The sequence below is a fragment of the Pelodiscus sinensis genome, chromosome 2 (assembly GCF_052426305.1).
Source record: "Pelodiscus sinensis isolate ZL-2025 chromosome 2, ASM5242630v1, whole genome shotgun sequence".
Taxonomy (NCBI): Eukaryota; Metazoa; Chordata; order Testudines; family Trionychidae; genus Pelodiscus; species Pelodiscus sinensis.
Window position 1 is genome coordinate 210231315 of NC_143053.1, and position 23602 is coordinate 210254916.

Consider the following 23602-nt stretch of genomic DNA (forward strand, 5'->3'; position numbering starts at 1 on the left):
AGCAGGCTCCAGGAGACGCAGTGACAGGCGCCACGCGCAGCCGCTGTAGGGCTATCTTTAGAACGCCAGGTCCCGAGGAAACGATTTTCACGCGCCCCAGCCCCACGGCGCCTGCTGCAGAGGCGGAGTCACGTCACCCCTCTCCCTCTTCCCCCCCTTCCTATGGCTGCAGAGGTATTCAGTTGGCGCATGCGCAACGCACCCTTCCAAGTCTCCTTCGTCCCCCCCCCCCACTCCCACTGTCTAGGTGTCTAGGTAGATGCCTGTTTTCTGATTTGGGGGCACAAGTCCCGGAGATAGGAGGTCGTGGGGGGAGGCGTAGCTGACTCCATACGAAGGTCTCTTCAGGATCTGTTTGTTCGGCGGCTGAGGCCGGGCCAGTCTCACGGCGACAAAGTGAGCGCAGGCAGCCACCAAGGCAGCCCCGTCTGGGTGGTTATCTCCGGCCCTTGCAACGCAGGGTCCTTGAATGACATTGGGCCGCAGCAGCGAGCTAGACACGCCGAGAGCAGCATTTACTGAGACGCTGAGTCTGGGGCTTGCGGAGCGCGAGACCCTCCCGCCCAGTCGCCACCATGTTCCGCCTCATGATCAGCCAGGCCAAGAAGCATCCGAGCGTGCGTCCCGGAGCCGGGCGCGGGGGGAGAAACGGGGCTGTGGGGCGGGGCTCGGAGCCCGCACGCGGAGAGGGGCCAAGGGAGCGGCGGGGGCGCGCTCAGCGCTCTAGGGATCGGTTGGCGGCGTGACACAAATCCCGCCACTTGCTCTCGAGTCCGCCCGAGCCCCCGGCGCCGGTTCCCGCTTCCCCCCTGGCTCCGTGGGGCGCCTCGCACCCGGGCTAGCTCCACCTTGTGACAGCCACTAACGGAGGCCCGTGTGTGCCGGGCGAGGCCGTGGGCCCCGTTCCTCCGAAGAAGCCTGGCATGTACCCGTGAGATCAGCTGAGAGATCCAGGCCTCAGCGAGGCTCCTTTCCGAGCTTAGTCGTGGTAACCAAGTGACTCACTTGGTTTCTTGGCTCTTGTGACCCAGAGTGTCTGTCGCAGGTGCCAGTGATGTAATTTACCCTCCACAGTCGGAGAGTTAATTTCTTCCCTCTTCTTCTGGGCACTGTGGGGCACTTGGTAGTGGCACCCAACTATTCCCCATTTTTTCCGGGTGAGTAGGATCTCCTAGCATTGGAGCATCCTGCAGACCTGTTAGGTCTTTTACAACTAAGCACTTAAACTACGTAAGAGTGCATCCTTCCATGGCTCAGAACTAGTGTGCCAAATGTGTAATCACTGGGTGAGACTGTATCATTTCTAGCTTTGCTTTCTAGATGGTGTTATCTTTATGTTTATCTTTCCATTTCCAAATGTTTCATTCTAGTTGATCCCTCTCTTTATTTTTATTGGAGCTGGAGGTTCTGGTGCAGCCCTGTACATTATGCGCTTGGCAATGTTCAACCCTGATGTCAGGTAGGCAGTAAATTCTCTCTCTCTCTCTCTCTCTCTCTCTCTGTTTTGAAGTAAATTTTAGAGACTGACCACAGTATTACTGGTTTTCTTATGTGGAAATTTGTCAGGACCGACAGTGATTCATGTTCTTTAAGTAATTAAACATCAGTTCTGCATATACAATGTAGGTTAAAAGCAGTGTGATTCGTATCTTCTTACGTTATTGTGTTTCTCTTTGTAGTTGGGACAAAAAGAATAACCCTGAGCCTTGGAATAAGTTGGCTCCCACTGATCAGTACAAGGTAAGAGGCAGCAAGGCGTTTAGCTATTAGAGCGTTGACTTATCCACAGATGTTGCCTGTGGTCTGACTATTTTTGGAGGGTCAGGTCCCTGAGATACTAGTGAGAGGTGTAGCAGTGACAACTTAATATGCTTCTCTACTATCAGTTTTCCAGCCAGGTTTGATTTTGGGAACTAGCAGTGTGTTGATTTGAAAGGGAGGGCTAGATTTGAATATTAAAATGAGACTGCCTGTTTAGACTTTACCTTTTCTTGGAGGCAATGCCCAGTGAGGTGAGAGAAGTCTCATTACCCAAGGCAAAGCATTGAATGAAAAAAATAAAGCAGAAAATAAATACTTGATACAGAGCAACAAGGAAAAATGTTACTCAGTAGTTAGTCTTAAATAGAGGAGGGAGGAGGACACAAGCTTAAATAGCTTAGAGGAGGGCACGAGATCTAGGGGTCATAGTGGACCACAAACTAAATATGAGCCAGCAATGTGATGGAGTTGCCAAAAAAAAAGGAAAAAAAAGGAAACCTGATTCTGGGATGCATTCACAGGAGTGTTGTGAGCAAGACCCAATAAGTAATTTTTCCGCTCTACTCTGCCCTGATTAGGCTTCAGTTGGAATAGTGTCCAGTTCTGAGCGCCACATTTCAAGAAAGGTGTGGAGAAAGTCCAGAGAGAAGCAACAAAAATGATTAAAGGTCTAGAATACATAACCTATGAGGGAAGACTGAAAGACCTGAGCTAATTTAGTTTAGAAAAGAGAAAACTGAGAGGGGACATGATAGCAGTTCTCAAGTATCTAAGAAAAAGATGGAAAAAGAGGTGTGAGGTCTAGGATGGAGGTTGGGTGCATAGAGTAAGGGACTGGAATGCAAGAGACTGTGAGGTTGGAGAGGAAGTTTGGGTGAAGGAGGGGATTGTGATCTGGTTCAAGCGATTGGGTTGTAGGATCAGAAAGGGAGGTGGGGGTGCAGGAGAGGATTCTGACCTTGGGGAAGGGTGCAGGAAAGGGTTCAGGGTCTGGGGGGAACTTATGACTTGGTGGGGGGGGAAGAGCGTTTGGAAGGTGACTTGGTGAAGGGAGTTGGGGTGCCAGAGGCAGGCTTTGGCTGGAAGACACTTACCTAAACATCTCCTAGCCAGCAGCCCTGCAGCACCCCCAAGGCAGGCTGGGCTCCCTGCCTGCTACAGCCCCAGAACATTAAAAATGCAGCCTGCTCCCTCCATGTGGCTCTCAACTCCGGGAGGGGGGAGAAGCTTGCACTGCCCCCATCTCTCAGACAATCTCTCAGCTCCTGTTGGCTGGCTGTTTCTGACCAATAGGAGCTGAGGATTGGTCTGGTGGAGGGAAGATCACCCTAAGCCGCCTCCTCCCTCCAGAATAGTCACATGGAGCAGCCCTGCATTTAAAATAGTGACTGCTATATGCCTGAGGGTCTCAGGAGGGGTGTCCATGAACCAGATTTGGTGGCTTGGTGGTCTGCATCCAGCCCGCAAGAGGTATCTTGCCCACCCTTGTTCTAAGCCTTGGGCTGAAGACCATGCATAATAGATGTTATCCTAAAGTCAGTTTTGGAATCGAACAATTTTGACTTCAATGCTACTGCAAAAGTCTTAAATTTTTTATGCTTCTATCATGATCAAGTAAGTAGCAGGGTTTACTATAACTTGCAGAGAGTGGTGTATTTACATACAAGTTTGTGAATAAACCAAAAAAAAAAAAATCAGTGGACTTGGACAACTATAGTCTTTTTATGATTTAGTACTGTACTATGGGTTCCATCGTTTGATTCTAAAAATCATCTGCTAAAACAAAGACCCTCGTATTTTGTGAAAATTGAAGTGTATACTGTTGAGATTGTACAATGTTGCTGAACCTCTCTTGCTGCAGTCCTCGCTTGTTTGTTCTTAATTTAATTAAAGTAGGTATTGTAAAGAGAAGGGCAATTTAGTAGAGACAAATAAGATACATATGTGAGATTCTGGGTCTTTTATATAGGCTAGTTTTGCCATGGGCTGCAAAAGAAGTGTCTCCGTGTGCTTTAGGTTGGTTCTTTTCTGAATAACGGCAAATTCTGCTTTTGTATTAGTAGAGGCTGGGAACACTACAGAAGTCTCAAGGTTTACCATATTTGGTAATGTGTGTCGTTCTCATTTTTTCTTGGCAATATTACTAAAACAGCTCCTTGTGTTGTGGAAACTAAAGTAGATGCAAATTATAGACACAGTGGCTGATGGCATATAATTCTAATAAATAAAGTAGTTTATTTTTTAAACATCTCTGGGAAGACTTGTTAAGAAAATCAACTCTTTCCTTAAGAGATGCAGATTCTCAGGATTATAGTGGGAGTAAGATGGAAGCATGTAGTGAGAATGAAGGTGTTAAGACTGCGTAAAAACCTCATTCTAGTTGCTCAGAACTTGACCAAACCCAGGAAGTATTTGGTTTGACCAAAGATGACTTATTTTACAATATGAATTTCAAAACTGGTTCCACTGATTTAAATTCTAGTTGCAGAGTTCAAGCTAAGATCTATGTGCAAGTACACATTTCATTTCACAGCTCAAGTGAACCTTTGTGTTTTAGCTGTGCAAGTATATAAGTTGAAGTCCTGGTAACCCAAACTGATGTGAATTGGATATATCCCTGAACCTATGAAGTCACTATTTTACACTATTTTTTTTGTACATAAGATATTTTAAGTGAAAGTATTAAGAACTTTTAAAAGCTATTTAGGAACAAATATTTCAGGCTACGTCTAAACTGCAAGCCTCTTTCGAAAGAGGCTTTTTAGAAAGATACTTTCGAAAAAGCCTCTTTTGAAAAAGAACATCTAGAATACAACCAGTACTTTCGAAAAAGCACAGTTCGCATTATATAGTGCATTTTTTTCAAAAGAGCACGTTTGAAAAGCGTTATTCCTTGTAAAACGAGGTTTTTCTGCAGTAGAAAAAACTGCCGTGTTCTTTCGATTTACTTTCAAAAGAACACGGCAGCAGTCTAGACACAGGGGAAGGGTTTTTTGTTTTTGAAAAAAGGCTACTTTTTTTTTCAAAAAAACCCTGTAGTTTAGACACCCTCAGTATATAAGTATGGACACAGTAGATAGCAGTGGCAGGAGAAACTGAATATTATTAACAGACAGGTCTAATGTATAAAGAAGCTAGGAAGTGACAATCTTGAGGAAATGAGAAATAATTTTCAGATGGAACAAAGATCAAGTATGAGGGAGGCTACACAGGCTTGCCTACACAGAACAGCTTGGTGAGTCAGGACTCCTATAAGAGAACTGAAGTATACTATGGTAAATGTAATTTTTTTTTAATTATTCCAATCTTTTCCTTGGAACTTTAGTAAGGGCTATTTCCCTATCATATTTTACCTTTTTTTAATATTTCTGTGTATTCTGCCTGGAGTTCTGCTAATATACTTGTGATTTTTGTTGTGATTTTTTTTCTTCAGTTTTTTTGTAACCTAGAGCTGAATCACTCAAATGTCTTCATAATCTTGCTTTTGGGTAAAGAGGCCTGGAAAACTACTTGTTGAGTTTCAAAGTTATGTCTTTTCACATGGTGGTATAATGAATATATTTTAGTTGTAATGGTTACGGCTAGACCTGTTGTCATGAAGTCTAATGTCTAATTCAATCTTAAATGCTAAAATATGCCCAAGTTACTATTTGGCCACTACTTCAGTGTTGACTCATATCATTGTCATGCTTTTTCTAAGCTCCTAATGTAAGATGAGAGACTTGGTCTATAACCAAAATTGTACCTTCTTTCTTGTCTATTCTTTACTGCAGTGCCATTTATTTTAGCACTGGTCCAAATGGCAATCTGAGCCACAGTCTTTGAACTTGGTTAGCCTTGCATCTTTTTACTAACACTGTCCTAAAATGTTTTTGCCCACTTTATGCATGTTCCCAGCTTTCCTTATTACTAATACCTGGTATATGAACTAGGGATGTAATAGTGTAGTCAATTAAGTGATAAGCAAAAGCTTTTAGGTTAATGCTATAGACTACATGGATTCCCTCTCCCCCGCTAGTAAACTTTTTAGCAGGCTAGCCAGCAGCGCAGCTCACTCCTGGCTTGTGACAGGACTGGGACCTACTCCTGCTGCGGCTCTGTATTTAAAGTGCATTAGGAGCCGGACGGGCAGGCAGCCCACTAAGTTCCAGCTTGCACTGGGTCTGAGAGCTCAGACCCTCCTTCCCTTCTGTACAGGAGCTGCTGCCACCCTGCGCTGCTGCTGCTTTATCAGAGTCTGGGAGCTGATTTTCAAACTGGATCTCCTCGTGGACCAGCAGTCAGAGGCAGCAATTCAGGGGGCTCCTCTGGAATGAGGCTGGAGCATGCTGGCTGCCAGTCCTATCCCTGGGGACTATAGAATGGTCAACTAACTGCTAAGAATTCATGAGGTTACTTGATTGATTAAATGATATTTAATATCCCAGATATTGCACATAAAGTTGTTCAGTCTTACCCTTCATTTTTTTTTCTCCTAGATAATGAGGGATTTTTGTCTTAATTTTTTTTGAGGGCCTCTGTACTGGTTGCCAATCCCTAACTGCTTTAAAATTAGGTACATTTTATTTAATTTGACTTGGAGTGACCAATTTGATACATGCAATTTTTTGCATGTCCCCACTTGGTGGATGTGGTTGACAGAGCACATCCTTGCTTCCAGGATGTGCTCCTTTAATTGCATCAACTCAAGGAGTGATACTGTGGCAGCTGTCCCGCAGTTCCTGCAGCAGACTGGAATTCTGGGATAGGGTCCCAGTGCCTCATGGGTGGGGGGGAACATTGTTGCGGGTGGCTATGGGTGCATGTGGTCAGCCTCCCATGTCTGTGGTTCAGAACTAGCAATGTCCTGTGATGTGCTTGTCTAAGCCCCTTTGTTTTCATGTAGCATTGCTGTGTGAGGTTTCTCCACCCCCAGCAATCAGATCCTGTCTTCTGAACATTCTGTGTTAGAGGTGCTTGATCCCTGAGCATGTATGCTCAACTTTGAATTGCTGCAATGGGAAATGAACATTCAGAAGTTCCTGGGGCTTTTCCTACTCACCTGACTGAAGATTACTGGAGTTCAAAGTGGGTGCCAGAGCTTTCAAAATGGAGTAGTAACTCCAAATTACAATGGTGTTTATAACTGCCCTTAATTTTAGGTTTGACTGTCACCTCAAGGTTTACTCCATTCATTCAGGTGGCATATAGGAGTCAATTTTAAAACCATTTAGATCAATGGGAGTGGCTAGGCAGTGTAGACACTTATTACAAATTCAACCGGACACTGAATACATCGATTTAAACTCGTACTGTATTCCTACATGTATTACTCATTAGGTTTTATTAATCTAAATTTGATGGCATTAAGTAGCTGGTGTTGAAGTGTATGGAATCCTCTAATTTTGGTTTAAATCATCACTTTCAACTGGTATTGAAACATCATGTGGGGCCACTTTGGAACCAGTATGGCACTAGCCATAATAACTTACTCAAACATTACTGGATGAGAAAAGACACACCCTGTTTTCTCAAAGAGAACTTGGCCAAACTGTTAGTTCTTCATAATGTGATGTTAAAAAAGCGGAGGTGCAAACACCATCTCCTCTCCAAATTCTGTATATTAATATTACCTGGGAAAGATAAGGAAGTTGAGAGTTCTTGAAGGGAAACAGCTAGAAAATGATTTAGTTAAATGCTGCGGTGTAGCTGTGTCTTTCAGACTTGCTGTAACAGGATTCTTGTAGCATATGCTAGAAAGTATGTACTATCAGAACTTAACCTAGAAGTGTATTTTTTAAAAAATAAGCAGTTCTAGTGCTATAATAAAACTGCATTTGACTAATGTCTCTGGAAGAAAACCAAGTGGCATATATATAGCAATAACGGTAGTGTTAGTGTGAAAGTAGTGTTCTCCCCTCACATATGTACAGACTTCGATCTTGTTCTGCTCAAACCCTCTTTTTTTTTCCCTCCCCTCCCCCCCAATGTCCCTCTTAGTTCTATGCGGTCAATGTGGACTACAGCAAACTGAAGAAGGATCGTCCTGATTTCTAAAGAACAAATTCTCCCCTTACAAGCTGCACAGATTGAAGGTCTTCCAGAAGCTCTCCGCACAACTGATACAGTTAATCATCCAGGAAATGTTAATTAAGTTTGCCTCACATTGCACTTTCAATCGTGCTGGAAAGTAGCTTGTTGGGGCTTAATAAACATGTGAAACTTGTGTGGTGTATGTGTATCTTTAAAAAAAAAAAAAAAAAGACCCATGCTGATACTGGCACTTATATAATCCAGATGGCTGGTGTTTCAAATGTACAGGAAAAACAGAACTGGCATTTCTGCTCAAACTCTGAAATAAAGCAGTTTGCTTTTCTTAAGAAGCTTCCTCCTCTTGAGAACAGTGATGAAAAATATCCTGTCACTGGTATTGTTAAATGAATTGGCTCTGAGTAATACTATAAATAGAATTTTCTGCGGGGTTCTGTAGGACAGATGTGGGGAATATAGTACCAGCAACAAACTGTTTCAAGTTGAGATACCTATATGGCATCTAGGCCTTTTTTTTTTTTTTTTTTTTTTCCTCCCCACTGTGGGCTCTCTTCACTATAAGGAGAGAAGGCAACTTAAGACCTAGGTAGTTACTTGACTGATCAACAAGAAAATATAGATGTCGCAAGTCCTTATTGGTGAGGAGCTTTTTTGTATGACAGTTCCTCAGGCACAAGTTTTTACTAATTTGTCAGTGCTGGAAATTCCTGGCTTTAATTTTTGGAATTTAAAAATGAAAGCTGATTGTCTACTAACCTCGCATTAAATTCTAGTTACTGTAGTTGTCAGAGGTACAGCTAGGACTGATCTCTGTCTTGGTGTACCTCCAACAGATATTGGTATTTTTTGTATTTAGTTCTTTTCCAGGGTATATGTACACCACAAATAACCTGTGGCTGGATGGTATGATTTGGTTTGCGCTGGGGGACTATTTCATTGCAGTGTAGTTCAAGCCCAAGTCAACTGGAATGAGCTAGCTGCGGTGTAGACGTACTATTAGCACCCTGAGCTATATTACTCTTTGGCTCAACTATGCTTATCCTGGCAGGCCTTGGTGAATTTAGCATCTACCATTCTCCTTGGGAATCTGATCATTGGTAAACACACAGCCTTTTAAGAATGAAACACAATCGATGGTTTTAAAAACCTGTATTATGCCTAAATTACTTTAAGGCTCGTAGTCTCCTGACAATCCTTTTCTTCCCAAGTCATTTCTGTCTGGCCCAAAGTCACGGAATCAGGCCTGGAAGAGACCTGAGGAGGTCATTGAGTCCAGCCCCCTGCCTAAAGCAGTACCAGCCCTAACTCATCCTAGCCAGGACTTTAAGCTGGCACTTAAAAACCTCTAGGCTACATCTACTCTGCGATGCTATTTTGGGATATCAAGAGTATTCTGAAAAAGTTATCCCATATCTTCACAGCAAGTCTGTAATTTCAAAATAATAATGGGCTCACTGTTCTGACATCCCTTTAAACATTTTTTGAGGAGTAAGGGACATTTTGGAGTAGCGGGTTATTTCAAAATTATGAAATAAGCTATTTTAAAATAAGATACGCAATTTGAGTAATTCAAATTGCGTATCTTATGTCTAGCTATGGTGTAGTGTAGATGTACCCCTAGGAATGGAGATTCCACCACCTCCCTAGGTAATCCATTCCAGCGTTCACTAGCCTACGTCTACACTGCACCTCTCTTGTGCAAAAGCCTATGCAAATGAAGCACGGATTAGCATATTGCTGTGCTTCATCTGCATAATTAACTAGAGGCCTCTTTTGTGCAAAATGGAGTTGTGTAGATGGCTCCTTTTTTGAGCAAAAAAACCCCTCTTGCGTGAGAGCCCTTGTTCCTCATTTTTTCAGGAAGAACGGCTCTTGCACAAGAGAGGTTTTTGCTCAAAAAAGGAGCCATCTGCACATCTCGTTTTTGCACAAAAGCCTCTTGTGCAAAACTGGCCCCTAATTAATTATGCAAATGAAATGTGGCAATGTGCTAACCTGCACTTCATTGGCATAGGCTTTTGCAGAAGAGAGGTGCTGTGTAGATGTATCTGTAGTGAAATAATTTTTCCTAATATCCAACCTAGACTGCCCTCATTGCAACTTGAGACGACTGCTCCTTGTTCTGCCATCCGTCACTGAGAACAGCCTCTTTCCACCTTCTTTGGAACCTTCTTTCAGCTAGTTAAATGCTATCAAATCCCCCTTCACTTTTCTCTTCTGCAGGCTAAATAAGCCCAAGTCTCTCAGGCTCATAAGCCTCCTAATCATTCTCGTGGCTTCCTGCTGGACCCTCTCTGATGCCTCCACATTCTTTCTGTAGTGGGGGGCCCAGAACTGGATGCAATACTCTAGCTGTGGCCTCACGAGTGCCGAATAAAGAGGAATAATCATGTCTCTAGATCTGCTGGAAATGCTCCTCCTAGTGTACCCCAGTATGCCATTAGCCTTGGCTACCAGGGCACACTGTTGACTCATATCTAATGTGTCATCCACTGTAATTCCTAGGTCCTTTTCTGCTGAACTGCTGCTTAGGCAGTTGGTCCCCAGCGTGTAACTGCTTGGGATTCTTCTATCCCAAGTGCAGGACTTTGCACTTGTCTTTGTTGAACCTCATCAGATAACTTTTGGCTCAATCCTCCAATTTGTCTAGGTCACTCTGGACCCTGAGGCTGTCTACACTGCACCTGTTTAGTGCAAGAAATATGCAAATGAGGCAAAGCATGGAGTATTGCTACATCTCATTTGCATAATTAACGAGGCTCCGTTTTTGCACAAAACCCCCCTCTTGCGCAAGAGCCATTCTTCCTGAAAAAAATGCAGAAGATCTCATTTGCATATTTTTTGCACAAAATGGGGGCAGTGTAGACACAGCCTAACCCTACCCTCCCACATATCTACCTGTCTCCATAGTTTTGTGTCATCCACAAACTTGCTGAGGATGCAATCCATCCCCTCATCCAGGTCATTAATAAAGATGTTGAACAAAACCGGCCTTAGAACCACTCCTTGGGGCCTGACAGTCTAGCCAACGTTCTCTCCACCTTATAGTCCATTTATCCTTAACTTGCTGGCAAGAATTATGTGGGAGACAGTATCAAAAGTTTTGCTAAAGTCAAAATATATCACATCCACTGAGTTCCCCATGTCCACTGAGCCAGTTACCGCATCATAGAAGCCAATCTGGTTGGTCACACATGACTCTACCTTGGTTAAACCATGTTGACTATTCAACTATTCCTGATCACTTTCCTCTCTTCCAAGTACTTCCAAAATGGATTCCTTGAGGATCCCCTCCATGATTTTTCCTGAGACTGAAGTGAGGCTGCGTGGTTTGTAGTTCCTTGGATAGTCCTATGTCTGTTTCTTGCACTTTTGGGCCCTGCTACCTGAAGTCTGGTGACCTCCACTGCTTCTTGCAGAGTGGAGCTTCAAAGAAAATGACTCTTTTGTTGCCCTTTAAATATTGTGTGGCAATCAGAAGCCTTTGTGATTCCTGCCTAGGAATAGTCTTCCACTTTCTAAATCTTATCTTTGTTAAAAAAGATCTTCACTTAAAAGAATAATAGTATTAAATTATTACAAAGGTGCTTTAGGTGCTTCACAGTAGTCATGACCAACACTGCTATTTTGGGAGAATGTTTCCATAAATACGTGTGATCTTTCTACAGTTCAGTGTGCAGTACATCTGAGGAAGCATCAGAGATAATTTAATTAAGGAAACCGAGGTACAGGCAGTTCCCGAGTTACGCAAATCCGACTTATGTCGGATCCGCAGTTACGAACAGGGTTTGCGCCGCGTCTCCCTGGTCTGCTGGAGACCAGGGAGACGGGGAGCAAAGCCGGGGAGCACGCGGGCAGTGGACAGCCCAGACGCGCCGCGGCTGTCCTGCTGCCGGCGTCCTCAGAGGCTTTGCTCCCTGTCTCCCTGGTCTGCTGGTCTCCAGCAGACCAGGGAGACGCGGAGCAAAGCCGCGGAGGACCCGGGTGGCGGGACCGCAGTGCGTCTCGGTCCGCCACCCGCGTCTCCCTGGTCTGCGGGGGGGGGGGGGGGGGCGCAGCTAGTAGCCCTCCCCCCCCCCCCCCCCCCCAGCAGACCAGGCTTTTCTCCGGACGCCTGTGGTAGAGCAGCTGGGGTGCTGCTGGGTTGGTCCAGTAGCGCCGAGGAGCAGCGCTACTGGAGCAACCCAGCAGCACCCCAGCTGCTCTGCCCCAGGCATCCCCAAGTCAGCCGCAGCTTAAACTGACCAGCGCTGACTACAGGAAGCCCGAGGCAGAGTTGCTCTGCCCCGGGCTTCCTGGAATCAGCTGCTGATCAGTTTCAGCAGCAGCTGACTTGGGGACGCCTGGGGTTCTTAAGTTGAATCTGTATGTAAGTCGGAACTGGCGTCCAGATTCAGCCTGTTGAAACTGATCAGAGGCTGATTCCAGGAACCCTGGGGCAGAGCAACTCTGCCTCAGGCTTCCTGTAGTCAGCTGCTGGTCAGTTTCAGCAGCGGCTGAATCTGGACGCCAGTTCCAACTTACATACAGATTCAACTTAAGAACAAACCTACAGTCCCTATCTTGTACGTAACCCAGGGACTGCCTGTATATGGTCTTTATCTTCAGTCTCAGGTTGAAGCATACTATTCAGGCACTGCCTGAAGAACTAAAGTAAAGATCTGTTTGTCTGAAAACTGAGGTCTTATTCAGCAAAACACTTGAATGTCTGCTTATTAAGAATGTGGACAGTTTTACTAAAATTGATGGGAAGATGAATCATATAGGCTTAAAGTTAAGAGTATGCTTTGTTATATTGGGCCATAAGTAAAGTTTATGGCTAAGTCTACATTGGCATGATTTTGTGCAAATACTTTTAACGCAAGAGTTTTTGCGTTAAAGTATTTGCACAAGAGAGCGTCTACATTGGCATGTGCCTTTGCGCAAGAGATGTGCAAAAGCATCCGTGCCGGTGTAGATGCTCTCTTGTGCAAGAAAGCTCCGATGGCCATTTTAGCCATCAGGCTTTCTTGTGCAAGAAATTAACGATGCCTGTCTACACTGGCCCCTTGCGCAAGAATAGTTGCACAAGAGGGCTTATCTCTGAGCGGGAGCGTCAGAGTATTTGCGCAAGAAGCACTGATTCCTAAATTAGAACGTCTGTGTTCTTGCATAAATACTTGCGGCCAGTGTAGACGGGGCAAGATTTTGCGCAAAAGCGGTTGCTTTAGGGCAAAATCTTGCCAATGTAGACACAGCCTACTTGTCTAGACTAGATGACTGTTTGTCCCAGGATGCTAAACAGTAAAGGATTCAATATCCCTTTGAATTACTTAATTCTGTGGCCACTGAATTTTAAAAATCTTTGCTTTTTAGATCTTCATACTCTTATCAGACATTGAGGATCGTTAGCAATAGTTCTTGAAGTGACTGTATAAGAAAACTGTACCACATATCCTCTAACAAGAGTATTGGACTTTTGTTTGCTGTGCTGTGAACTTTTAACACGCCAAACACATTTTATATGGTTCTTCTTTATGTAGTTAAAATCCAACCTGGGCTTTAACATTTTGGTTTTGAATTCTTATCAAATGAAAACTGGCATAAAAGAACAAGTTAACAATTACTTAGAAAAGTAGATGTCTGCAAGTCACCACGGCCGAAGAAATGCATCTTAGAATACTCAAGGAGCTTATTGAGAAAGTATCTGAGCCTTTAGCTATCATCATTGAAAAATCATGGAAGTCAGGAGTGCCCGTCTATAAAAAGGGACATAAGACCAACCCAGGAAACTACTGACCAGTCAGTTTAACTTCTGTGCCAGGGAAGATAATGGAGCAAGTAATTAAGAAATCCATCTGCTAACACCTGGAAGATAATAAGGTGATAGGTAACAGCCAGTATGGATTTGTAAAGATTTCTTTGATAGGATATCAAGCCTTGTGGATAAGGGAGAAGCGGAGATATGGTATACCTAGATTTTACTAAGGCATTTGACGTGGTCTCTCACGACCGTTTTATTGATAAACTAGGGAAATGTAACCTAGATGGGTGCATAACTGGCTGGCTAACCATTCTCAGAAATAATTATTAACCGTTCACAATCATGCTTATAGGATCTTCGTTTGCCTTAAAAGGTTACAGATACTAAACTGCCTTTCAATTGCGTTTTTCTCATTCACACTTCTCACAGATTCCATAGACCTCATGTATATGCATAGGCAGGGTTCGCCGAGCAGCGGCAAGCCCTGCTCGCCAGCTGCGTGGTTCTGTGCTCTGTGCATGTGCAGATCGCTCTGCGCCAGCTCTTCCGGGGTGTAATCTACTTGCCATAGGCCATAGGCGAGTAGATTACATTGTTTGTTGAACCCTGTGCATAGGCAATATGGTTTCTAGGCAAAGTTGGGCCTCATGGCCTTGAATAACAAGAACAAGAAGAAAGAGCTTAACATAAATTGTAACTGAGAGCGCCAGGGTCAGAGAAAAAGGAAAAGCAGAGGAGTATGTCCAGTCAGCTAGATGCCAGTGGAGAGGAGGGAGGAGAGTTGTGTCCAACTGATTACATTCCCACCCCTTGATCAATAATTCAATCATAATAAGGGTCGTCAGACAGCACCCACCTTTCCCTCTCACCCCTCCCCAAAACTGCTGATGGAGTTTGGTGACCAATTGAACCAACAATCTGCTATGACAGCATAAGTATAAAAACACAATGAAAATTATACCAAGAAAACAAAAATGGGGTGCATAAAGACCTTTAGAATTCCTGAGGCTTTGGGGAACCAGTCCTTGAAAATGTCCCACCAATAGTGTTTGGTCAGGTCAACTACTTCATTGCCCAGTTGCTCAATCTGGAAACCTCTAGCTAAAACACGAATTTGAGTGGTTGCTGTGGACTGAGTTACTAGTTGAGACTGTTGAGCCACATTGGAACTCTTGTTTTAAAGTTCGGTCCAAATGGGAACAGGGAGTTTGTTTGGGGTGAGGACAGTATCCACATGCTATGATGGGTACCATCAACCAGAACACTGGACATATTGTGGGTACATTGGGTCTGACTATTTGTTAAATTACATTCTTGGCCTGAGGGCAACCAGTAACAGGAAACATTTGAAACACATAGGCTACGTCTAGACTGCCATGATTTTCTGCAAATGCTTTTAACGGAAAAGTTTTCCGTTAAAAGCATTTCTGGAAAAGAGCGTCTAGATTGGCATGGACTCTTTTCCGCAAAAGCACTTTTTGCGGAAAAGCGTCCATGTCAATCTAGATGCGCTTTTCCGCAAAAAAGCCCCTATCGCCATTTTCGCCATCAGGGCTTTTTTGCGCAAAACTAATCTGAGCTGTCTACACTGGCCCTTTTGCGCAAAAGCTTTGTGCAAAAGGACTTTTGCCTGAACGGGAGCAGCATAGTATTTCCGGAAGAAGCACTGATTTCTTACATGAGATCGTCAGTGTTCTTGCGGAAATTCAAGTGGCCAGTCTAGACACAGCCATATAGAGGAAGGTCTTGTGTTAAGGACAGATACCCTATTTTTCAGAAATGCATCTGTAGTATTAAATGAGGAATTACTGTACTGCTTGTGTTCAAATTAACCCTTGTCTCCCCACTGTCAGATATTGCTCGAGTCCAAATTAACCCTATGCTGCCCGCATTTTCCACCATTGAATGTTGCACATCCTCAGACCTGCTGAGGAACAAACCCAGACAAAGGGTGGGCTGGAGCAGTATTGCTTTTGAGGTTGTTTTTTGATACAGATTCTTAAAAGGAAGGTGATACTCACACACATACATTACATTCATGCTGGCAGTTTGGAGGCAGGCTACAAATGCAGTGTAGATTACTTTTGATTTTGCAGGTAGCTGGAGTGTTGGCCAGGCTTCAGCTTGCTGGAGACTTAACTTGATGTTCCTTGGGAGATCCCTTCAGATCTGCAGGAGGCTTTACTTTCTCTGGGCCAGTCCTAGATTTCTGCTGTGATATTACATCTTATCCAAGAGAGAGAGGTATTTTCTGGCCACTACTCAGTTAATTTATCTGCTTTTAGGGTCTTCATTTGCCTTAAAAGGTTACAGATACTAAACTGCCTTTCAATTGAGTGTTTCTCATTCACACTTCACATACATTCGATAGACCTCATGTATATGCACAGGCAATATGTCTTCTAGGCAAAGTTGGGCCTCATGGCCTTGAATAACAAGAACAAGAAGAAAGAGCTTAACATAAATTGTAACTAAGAGAGCCAAGGTCAGGGAAAAAGGAAAAGCAGAGGAGTATGTCCAGTCAGCTAGATGCCAGTGGAGAGGTGGGTCGAGTCTTACTGGTTATATGAGGTAAATAGGATGAAGTTTAATATGGACAAATGCAAAATACGTAGGAAGGAACAGTTAGTTTCACACATACTGAATGGGAAGTGATTGTCTAGGAAGGAATACTGCTGAAAGGGATTTAGGGTCATAATGGACTACAAGCTAACTATAAGTCATCAGAGTGACACTGTTACAAAAGAAGCAAACATGATTCTGGGATGCATTAACAGGAGTGTTGTGAGCAAGACATGAGAAATCATTCTTCTGCTCTACTCTACACTGATTAGGCCTCAATTGGAATATTGTGTTCAGTTCTGGGCACCCCATTTCAAGAAAGATATGGAGAAATTGGAGAAGGGCCAGAGAAGAGCAACAAAAATGATAAAAGAGCTAGAAAACATGACCTATGAGGGAAGACTGAAAGAACTGGGCTTGTTTATTTTAGAAAAGAGAAGACTGATTAGCAGTTTTCAAGTAACTAAAATGAAGTTATAAAGAGGAAGGAGAAAAATTGTTTTCCTTGGTCTCTGATGATAGGACAAGAAGCAATGGGCTTAAATTGCAGTAAGTGAGGTTAGGTTGGAGAATAGGAAAACTTCCTAACTGTCTGGGTGGTTAAACACTGGAATAAATTGTTGGTTGTGGAATCTCCATCATTGGAGATATTTAAGAGCAGGTTAGACAGACACCTGTCTGGGATGATCTAGACAGTGCATGGTCCTGCCATAAAGGCAGGAGTCTGGACTCGATGACCTCTTGAGGTCCTTTCTAATTCCATGAGTCTATGATTTTATGTAAGTTACCAATTTTAATTTTTTTTCCAAAGCAGCTTGATACAAAGAAAAAAACTAATTGTGGGAGAATTCAAATGCTTTTTTGCCATACTACTTGCAGATAATGTGAAGTACTACCTCTAGCTATTTAAATGCACCAAGCCATGCATTCATATGCCCTCAAAAGATATATTGCTAAGCTTAATGAATAAATATATATGAGCTATTTACAAAATTTCCTTCTGGGGCATGTTATGCTTTGAGCATAGCATAACTATGGATTTGTCTTAAATGTCTGGATTCAAAATTAATCAAGTGAATTAGTTATTTTAATGCAGCTTTTATATTTAATATATTGTATACATAGACTATTGTTTGAAGATCTATCATGACTAGTTGAATATGCTCATTTTCTAGCAAGATATTTTCTTGGTTTGTATTTATTTATTTTAAACTTTTCTCTGAATATCTAGTACTAACTCAAGCCAGAGACAGTATTCTAGGTTAGAGGGGCAGCTGATCTAGTTGAATATGCTCATTTTCTAGCAAGATATTTTCAAATTCCCTAAACTAGGAAATGGACCAGCCAAGAATACTAAATGTCCACAGTCCTTATGATTGGAAGGATGAGTTTAAACAAGGGAATTGAGCAGTCAGAATATTATCTTAATTTATATTTTAGAGAAAAGGAGTATTCTGGGGGGAAAGCTATATTTTACAGCTCAACAAATGTTGCTTTGATTCATATTTTACAGAGAGATCTGATTGCATTTTAACTTAAATATCAGCTGTATTTTCCCCTTCGTTTGTCATTCCCTTTCCTCCCCAATTGCTCCCCTCCCCCCCCCAATTCTGGGCTGTTTTCCATTTTTCTTATTTCGGAGACTTTCAGAGTGTTCTGAAGATGAAAGAAAATATAATACATAAAACCTGGTTCAGTGTACTAAACACAATCTTCAAGTGACTGCAGGGGTTTTCAAACCTTTTGCTCTCAGAATCAAAGCATTGTAATCATCCTTCAAATGGTGGATTTGCAACTGGAGCATTAAACTGTTCCAGTTCCAAGTGTGCTTGCTTTTGAGTTTCAAAAGCATCAATGTGTAAAACCCAGAAAACACTTTAGTAATCCTTTAAGTTTTTAATTTTCCAGGCTATTACTAGGATAATATAATAGGAATGTGTCCATTATTACTGTACACAAAGCATCACCTACTGTGGTTCTTTGATCCAGGAAATGTCATGATATGAAGATATCAGAAAGACCATGGCACACCTGGCTTCTAGCAAGACCAGGCTGAGAAGTCCTTTCATAAATCAGAACATCACAGAGTATGTGTGTACAAGATTTTTTTAACAAAGTAATTTAAGGGAAAAAAAAGATTTATCAACTCTTATCAATACTTTAAAAATAAACAGTGTTTAATGAGAAACTTGAAGCATTAAAATGCAAAACATGGTACCACTAGACCTCAAAAGGCAAGCTAGCCCATTCTAACCCACTTAATTGTAATGTTGGCACTGTTCATCATGGTGTACAGTACATAACAATCACTTTCTCATTTAAATAAATCTTTCAAAACAAATACCTTCAAATTATATTTCTTGTGGATGATGCATGCTCCAAGTTTAGTTATATAAGATAGCTGCTTTTGCCATCCAAGCAACATAGTGTCTGAAACTTAAATAATTAAAAAATATTTTTCTTTCTTTCATATTTTAAAAATTCCAAATGGCTGGAATGGTTTTTGTAAAACTTTAAAAAATGCTGTGGAGAGTGTATAGATGATTCCTATAATCAATACATTAAAATTCTGAGAATAATTATTTAGAATAGAAAATATCAGCCCAGCCAATAATAAAGTATTAGCATCAAACTGCTATATTATTTTGTTCCTTGATTCCTTTTTAAAAACATTCTCACATCAACCTGTTACTTTATTAAGACTGCTACCTTGCAGTCTTGCAACGATGTAAAAACCTTATGCAATCAGAGTAGATCCATTTAATTCAATGGGACTACTCAGAAAGTTAAGCATGTGCTTGTGTTTTGGCATGATTGAGACCTAAGTGAACATAAGAATATACTTACCCTTTTGAGTTCTCAGGCCTTAGTATTTTTTCATGACTTTCACTTATTCAAAATAGCCAAAGTTCTAGAAATTTCAAAATCATCCTAACTAGGGAAAGCTGGGTCTGCCATAGAGGTTTATTCCTGTAAGCTATTTTTACTCTTCTAATGGTATTACAGATACCATTACTACTACTTGTAGCTATTTAGTATTAACATATATAATTTAAATTTTCAGTTTTCCTTTAAAATATCTGATTTCTTTCATGGCCTAAGACACTTCCTATCCCAGGGAAAATTTCTAAAAAATTTCAGAAGTTGCAAACTAGGTAAGGTCCACCAGCGATAGTAATGTTGAGAGCCCTTACATAGATAGGTCACTGGCTCATTTTTTTAACATGTCACATAATTTTGCTCAAAGAAGTAATAAACATGGTCTTAAAACACTATTAACAGTTGGCAGTCCTATACTAAAGCACCAACTGTTGATAACATTGAAGGAGCTGAAACAGTGTTTGTGATGGTGGTAAATGTTTAGAGTGATCAGTGTAGAGCTGCATAGCAAGGATTTGTCTATTATTCTTTGAGCCAAGAGCAATATGTCTGCCACTACTAGGGTTCTGTTAGTGAAATAGTTCTTTATCTTCTCCTACAGTGATCCTGATGAACAACAGGGTAATCAAGTTTTAAATTAACTCTGTCCATCTAAGTTAAAACTAGTTACATAGTTCCAGAAATTTTGCATCTGAAATAATATCACAATATTTGTGATTGTGTATTAATCTGTGATTCTATTTGTAGTTCAGCAAATAAAAGGGATTTATTTAATATAATCTCATCATGAAGATAAAAAAACAAAACAAAACACCCTGTGGAAAAACAAAATGAGTCAGTGCCTGATACTGAAGGAAAATGCTTCAATTTTGCACAGGTTTTCCTCCCAAATGACACCTGAAAAACTATATTTCAGGTCTGTTTCACAGCTCTGTCCTCTCATTAATTAGGTGGCTTGGATGTAATGCTATATAATAACTAGAATTTCAGTAATTTCTACCCCATGCCCAACCTCAGCCTGGACCATTTCACACAAGAGATCCATTTCTTGGACATGAGAGTACAAATAAGTGATTATCACATAAACACCATTCTACTGACTGCTGTCCTTATTCAGGGTGCGTCTACACTGCACCATTATTTCGGAATAGCTAACGTTATTCCGAAATAACAATGTGCGTGTCTACACAGCATTTCCGTTATTTTGAAATAATATTGAAATAATGGGTGGCTTATTCTGACTTCTGTAAAACTCATTCCATGAGGAATAACTCCTCTTCCAAAAAAAGCTATTTTGAAATAATTGCAATGTGGATCCTTCACTGCTGCTATTTCGAAATAGGTCCTCACCAGAGCCATTCTAAGTATTTTCTCCCCAGTGCTTTCTGGGGCTCTAAATTGAGATAGCGCATCCACATTACGGGAGCCTGCCTTGGACTAATTTTGAGACTTCCTTGTAGTGTGGATGCACTATTTCGAAATAAGTTATATTGGAATATATCTTCCAGAATAGGTTATTCCTAAATAAGCATGCAGCGTAGATGTTCTAGCTTCCATGCAGGACATATCACATGATCTGCAGCCAAGCCCTAAGATACAACAACATTTGCTCCAATCCCTTGTACAGAAACAAACACCTACAACATATTTATCAAGCATTTTTAAAACTACAGTACCCACGTGGGGAAGTGAGGAAACAGATGGGTACCCAGAAGCCACCTGCTACAGGACAAGTCCAACAGGGAAAATAACAGACCACTGCTGGCTATCATCTACAGCCCCCAGCTAAAGCCTCTCCAGCACATCATTAGTGATCTACAACCTATCCTGGAAACCAATCCGTCACTTTCACAGACCTTGGGAGGTAGGTCAGTTCTCACTTATAGACAGATCTGCAACTTGAAGCAAAATCATCAAAAGCAGCCACATACCATACCACAGAAACACTTAAGTCAGGAACAATCCCTGCAACAAACCCCGTTGCCTACTGTGCCTGCATATCTACTCAAGTGACATCATCGTAGGACTTAACCATATCAGCCACACTACTGGGGACTCCTTAACCTGCACATCTGCTAATGTTATACATGCCATCATGTGACAACAGTGCCCTCTGCCATGTACATTAGACAAACCGGACAGTCTCTTTGCAAACAAATAAATAAATAAATAAATGGACACAAGTCAGACATCAAGAATGGTGTAACAAAAACCAGTAGGAGAACACTTCAATCTCTCTGGCCACTACTCTGCCTCCTGCCCTCAGCAGCCAGGTGCGAGAGGAATGCAGGTGAGCAGTATGATTTTTTTCTCACTCCCTGATAGTGACAGGAAGAGGCATAGCAAGCAGCATCCTGGTAGGAATCTGGGCAGGAGGCCGCAGAAGGCATGACCTAGCTAGCCCCTTTTTATCTGCCTGTCTGCCTGCTGCTTTGCACACCAGGCTACAGGAGAGCCCCAGGAGCCCAGCTAGAAATTTGCCATACCTCCTCCTGCAGTGCAGTGCCCCAGCCTGGCGGCTCCTTGCCAGAGCAGCATACCGGTGTGTACCACCTTACTTTCAACTCTGCTGCAAGGTGACTGTTGGGTAGTCACCCCTCACTGAGATCTCTACAGAGGATTTCAAGGGCACCCCAGTGCACATAAACAAATTGTTCTGCATGTCACCCTCTGCCTAACTGTAGAGGGGAATGAAAAGCAGGCAGCATCCATACTTCTCTGTGTTGTTCCACTATCCTTTCTTGCCCAAGTAAAATGATGAATTAACAGATGTGTCCTGCTACTTTCAGGATTCTATCACTACAATTTCACAGTAAAAGATTCGTCCCCCTGCATCACTTTTGCTTGTGCTTAAGTGCCAGGACTGGCTGGACCGTGGTGGAGTCAAAAACATATTCTGGCTCATTGCACAGCTGGATCCCCGATCATCTGTCTCCCATATTCTTCCACTTCTCCTCCTCATTGTTGTTCAGAGCTTGTGATTTGAGGTCCTCAGAAGTATTCACTATGCTTTTGGGGGTAGTGGTGGGGTCTTTGTCAAGGATGTCTTGTATCTCTTTATAAAAGTAGCAGGTTTGTGACTCAGCATTGGATTAATTGTTGGCTTCCCTGGCCTTCTGATGTGCCTGCCACAGCTCCTTGGTTTCCAGAAGGCCCTATTGCTGGTCCTTTTTCTAGCTTTTCTCCTGTATCCCCTGAGCAATTAGTTGGATCAGAGTTCTATCTGCACGGTCTCTTCTTCATACAGGCCCAGGAGATCTAATACTTCCTGTATACTACAGGCAGAAGTGCCTATGCAGTATATAGTCAGCATGGCCATGTAGGCAGTTACACTTATGCAGAGGTGTTCTCACCAAACCAAACAACCAGGAAAAGGAATTCAATCTTTTTTTCAGGACTTAAAAGGTGACTTCCTGCCTACCTGAACAGAAATTACAAAGAGATGATTAAAGCAGTCTGTGTGGGCATTGTGTGGCAACTCCTGGAGGCCAGTCACAGTCAATATAATTAATTCAGTGTCTACACTATCACCATCTCAATTTAATTATATTGGCCATGAGTCTATTCTGCTCAGGGAGGTGGTGTTTTAAGTTGGCATAGCAGGGCACTTATGTGGGCGGAAACCAAATTTAAGTGAAGACACATCCTCAGCTAGGTTGATGTAAACTGTCTTGCATGGACCTGACTATACAGTGTAGACCAGGCCTCAGAGAATACAAAAAAGAAGCCATCCACTTAGTTTAGGAAGCCATTGCTTATTCATGTGTTACTCTTGAGAAAAAGATTTCTATTCTATATATTTTTTTTAAATTCAAGGTTTGTTTTATGTCTAGCCTTTGATGAAAAACAGGATTAACCAACATTTCTTTAGAAGTATACTTGTCATCAATATTAAATTATAAGACGTTCCAGTAAAACTCACATTTTTTAATCTCATCCTCCAGTCTTTAAGAAACTTAACGGTTTCCATCTCCACACACCACCATGTCATGTTTGCCAAAATGCTTGTTAATTCTAACATGGCAAACTTGGGGTACGTCTAGACTACATGCCTCTGGCGACAGAGGCATGTAGATTAGACTACCCGGCATAGGAAAATGAAGTGGCAATTTAAATAATCGCCACTTCAACCTCCCAGGTATGCCTCATCCCATTTATACCCAAACTTCTGACAGTTCGATAGCTGCATTGCCTGATACCCAACATGCAACTGCAATTAGTTCAATGTTAGTGTGAATTGACTGCAGAAGGAAATATCAACTGCTCTAGCATTTTAATACTAACAGAGGGTGTTTTATAAACACCTAAGAGAGCATGCAACATAAAGTAAAATAGAAATTCAATTCTTTTGGAAAAATACATAAGTATTGACAAGGGTTTACAATTTAGATACCTCAAACAATATTTCTAGGTACAATATTTCTAGGCATACCTGGGAGGTCAACAAATGCCTTTGATGTCGACCACGGAACGTCCAGACTACCGCGGTGAGCTGACAAACAGCTGATCGGCTCAGCGCGGCAGCCACGTAAATTTAAATGAAGCGGCGATTATTTAAATCGCCGCTTCATTTCCTATCCGGGTAGTCTAATGTACATGCCTCTGTCGCCAGAAGTCTAGATGTAC

The 23602-nt window shown here is 42.2% G+C and overlaps 1 protein-coding gene across 1 annotated transcript; it reads left to right on the forward strand.

The window, feature by feature from the left end:
• The first annotated feature begins 457 nt into the window (after positions 1–457).
• Positions 458–7966, forward strand: COXFA4 (cytochrome c oxidase associated subunit FA4). The gene is made up of 4 exons (XM_006114517.3): positions 458–617; positions 1371–1459; positions 1680–1740; positions 7741–7966. Exons 1-4 carry the CDS (start codon positions 576–578, stop codon positions 7795–7797), a joined length of 249 nt encoding a protein of 82 aa, XP_006114579.1. The 5' UTR covers positions 458–575; the 3' UTR covers positions 7798–7966.
• The last annotated feature ends 15636 nt before the right edge of the window (positions 7967–23602 follow it).